Below are 2994 nucleotides of genomic sequence, written 5' to 3' on the forward strand. Positions count from 1 at the left end.
ATGCTGGCCTTGCTGGCATTCAATGACCCCTGAGAGAAGGATATGTTCACTATTCTAAGTTTTGTCTTGCTCGAGCATGAATGAATATACGTATACACAAAAGTGTGTGCGTACAAAAACAGATGGCAAACACCCCAGAGGACATCCACACATCCACGTGGCTGCAAACACCACTGGCAGGCCTGAAATAAAACCAGGTGCAAATGTGCCAAGGGCCACCGTTCATTTTTTGCTTCTCTATTAAAAGTCACAGCTGAAATACACAGCGTTAAGAACAAACAGAGCTAAAGTTAAAATTCCTTAGTTTCTGTGGGTTTGATGTCCCAATTCTGCACCTACATGACCCATATTAAAAGAACATCTGTTTGGGAAACAGGTAAGAACCACGAGTGCTGAAAGAGCCATGGAAATGAATGGGAGAGTCATGACCTTAGGGTGCAGAGCCAGAGGAAAGGTGAGATTTCTTTTTTATTAAAACATGTCTGGTGTGAACAAGCACATAATATTTCCTGAGTTTCAAAAACTGAATGAGTGAATGAATGATCATGTGACTAAAAGAGGAAAAAATAAAAAACATGAGCTGGTGGGTGTAGGACCTAAAAACCACGGGTGGGCTTAAGAGAGAAGGCACAAGAAGTGAAGGCCAAAGTTTTATCAAAGTTCACTAAGCAGCCTGATGGCCAAAAGCAATGCTTCAAGTGGGGCAGCAGCGGTTTGCCCGAGTAGGACAATTCTTGCTCCTGACCAGGCTGTGCAGGCCACAGAATAGCCCTCTACAACGCCTCGCTGGCCGTTTCTCACCTCTAGACTCCTTGAGTACAGCAAATGAGCCTGTCTTAGTTCATAGGAATCAGCACACCCCTCATTACCCCTGCAGGAACATATCCCCGCTCTCCACCTGCCCAGTCTTAGTCCCCCACCCTCCCTGGTCCCTAAGCTCTCCCACCGTCTCAGGCCCTGAAGGGGGCTTGTTTGCTTGTTCATTTTTAACACAAATCCAAGCGAGCTCTGGTTGGCTCAGCAGGCTCCAGTTGTCCAAAGGAAGGACTGGCCTTGCCTGGATCCTGGGAAGTGACCTCTGAGCTCCAGGAATGGCCTGCTTGTTAAATGTGTTTACCCGGCCATGAACTATACAAGACAATAACAACATGATTTATGGTGGGGGCCCTTAACCTCATGGCACCAGCTCAACCTAGGTCAGCCACATCTCTGCAACTGGCTCCCAATTAAAATCCTGGACACCAAGGCTCAGGTGACTTCCCTGGCTGGCAACTCTGTGTGTTTTGTCACACATGGTCACTGGAAGAAGTGATTGCTATCCATGATTCACTAGGAGGGGACGGCTGGAAGCTCAAGCCTGGTCTCTCCAGGACCCTGCCCCACATGGGACCCTGCCCTTCGCTGATTTCAATCTACATCCTTACAGTGTAATGAACCATAACTGTGGATATAATGGCTTTGCCCAGTTCTGTGAGTCCTTCTAGCAAATCGCTAGACCTAAGGGTGGTTTTAGGGACCCCCAAACACAGCAAAAAGGGGAGTCACCCAGACCTGTCCTCTCCCAGGCTGTAAATGACACTGACCATCTGGTTGAAGCCCCCGCCCCCTCGCTTGTACCTCAGGGTGGAACTGCTGCTCCGTGCGGGAATGGCAGTACTGACAGCTGTCCCCGCTGTCACACCTCGAGGGCTCGCCCCACTCATCACCGTGCTTCACGCTGGGGCACGGAGTGGACCTGGGGTACAAGAGGGAGTCACAGGAGGTCATGAGAGGAGATGTCCTTCCCGTATGCCTTGAGGTGTTGGTCTATCCACTTACCACTGGGCTCACCTCTCAGCATGATGTACTCACACCATGAGGGACCATGGGAAAATGTTCCCTGAAGGACCAGCCTCTTTCCTCATGAGGACAGGCAAGAGCCAGAGAGTGCCATCTGAACCCAGAAAGTACTCAAGAGCCCCAGGTTTATTTTCCACAAAAGTTAAAGTGAGTCTGAGTCAGGGCCACCCATGCCGACATGAAAAGTATCTTGGAGAAGAGGCCAGATTTCCTGCAGCCGGGAGATGAGCCCAGGCCCACAGCGCGTCTTCTTGCAAGGCTGTTTCAAAACTGGATCTGATACTTTTGGTCCTACAATATGAAAATCCTAACCAAAATCCTCTATTTATCATGTACTTGGCAGCTTATTTAGACTTACAGAAAAAACTACCTAACCAGTGTAACTTATTTAGACTTACAGAAAAAACTACCTAACCAGTGGTAAAGAACTTTTTGTTTCTTTGGTTTTCTTATTTGACAATTTTCTATCCCTTCAGTATGCAGTAAATACGCTCTGTCTTCTCAGGCTAATATCTGGTGACTAAAACTTAGAGACTACCAATTTAGGTTCTCTGTTCCTCAACTGTGAAACACCTCAGGGAAAGAACAATGACTGTAATAAACCAACTCTTTCTACCTGAGACAGGGGTTCCCCTGGGCATATGAGGCATTAGCAGGTGAGTAGAGACAAATTCTTTGCTTAAAGAAAAAGCAGGACACAGAGCTCAGTGTCTGAAGGAGGATGGTGGTGAGGGCCCAGGTGCCCATGGTCCCAGGGCTCACCTGTATTGGAACCTCCTAGGGTTCCGCCGTCTGTCCCTGCTGTTGTGGTAGTGGGGACACGCGTAGCCCTGGCGACACAGGCGTGGCGGCTTTGGGCACTGCTCGGTCTTGTAGCTGCCCAGCACGAAGTTGGTGTCTGAAAAACACGGGTCCACATGGAAACGTATATACGTGTGCTTATAGCATATGTGTGCTCACAGCAGCTCTAGTCACACAGCCAAAAGGAGAAAGAACCCAGTGTCCATCCATGGGTGAATGGATAAACACAATGTGATCCATCCATACAGCAGAATATTATTTGGTCATAAAAAGGAATAAGCACTGACACATGCTACAATGTGGATGAACCTCAAAAACATTATGCTCAGTGAAAGAGGCCGGATACAAAAGACC

General features: G+C 48.2%; 1 protein-coding gene across 1 annotated transcript in view; it reads right to left on the reverse strand.

Annotated features, from left to right (window-relative positions):
- Window positions 1-2994, reverse strand: part of LOC111730224 (putative E3 ubiquitin-protein ligase UNKL) — a 43424-nt gene that overhangs the window by 27751 nt on the left and 12679 nt on the right. Inside the window, exons 5-6 of the mRNA XM_023521467.1 lie at window positions 2602-2737; window positions 1618-1735 (exon numbers count right to left, since the gene is read on the reverse strand). Coding sequence (XP_023377235.1) covers window positions 1618-1735; window positions 2602-2737 — 254 coding nt within the window. The remainder of the gene's footprint in view (window positions 1-1617; window positions 1736-2601; window positions 2738-2994) is intronic.

Source organism: Pteropus vampyrus, unplaced genomic scaffold (genome assembly GCF_000151845.1).
Source record: "Pteropus vampyrus isolate Shadow unplaced genomic scaffold, Pvam_2.0 Scaffold303, whole genome shotgun sequence".
Lineage (NCBI taxonomy): Eukaryota > Metazoa > Chordata > Mammalia > Chiroptera > Pteropodidae > Pteropus > Pteropus vampyrus.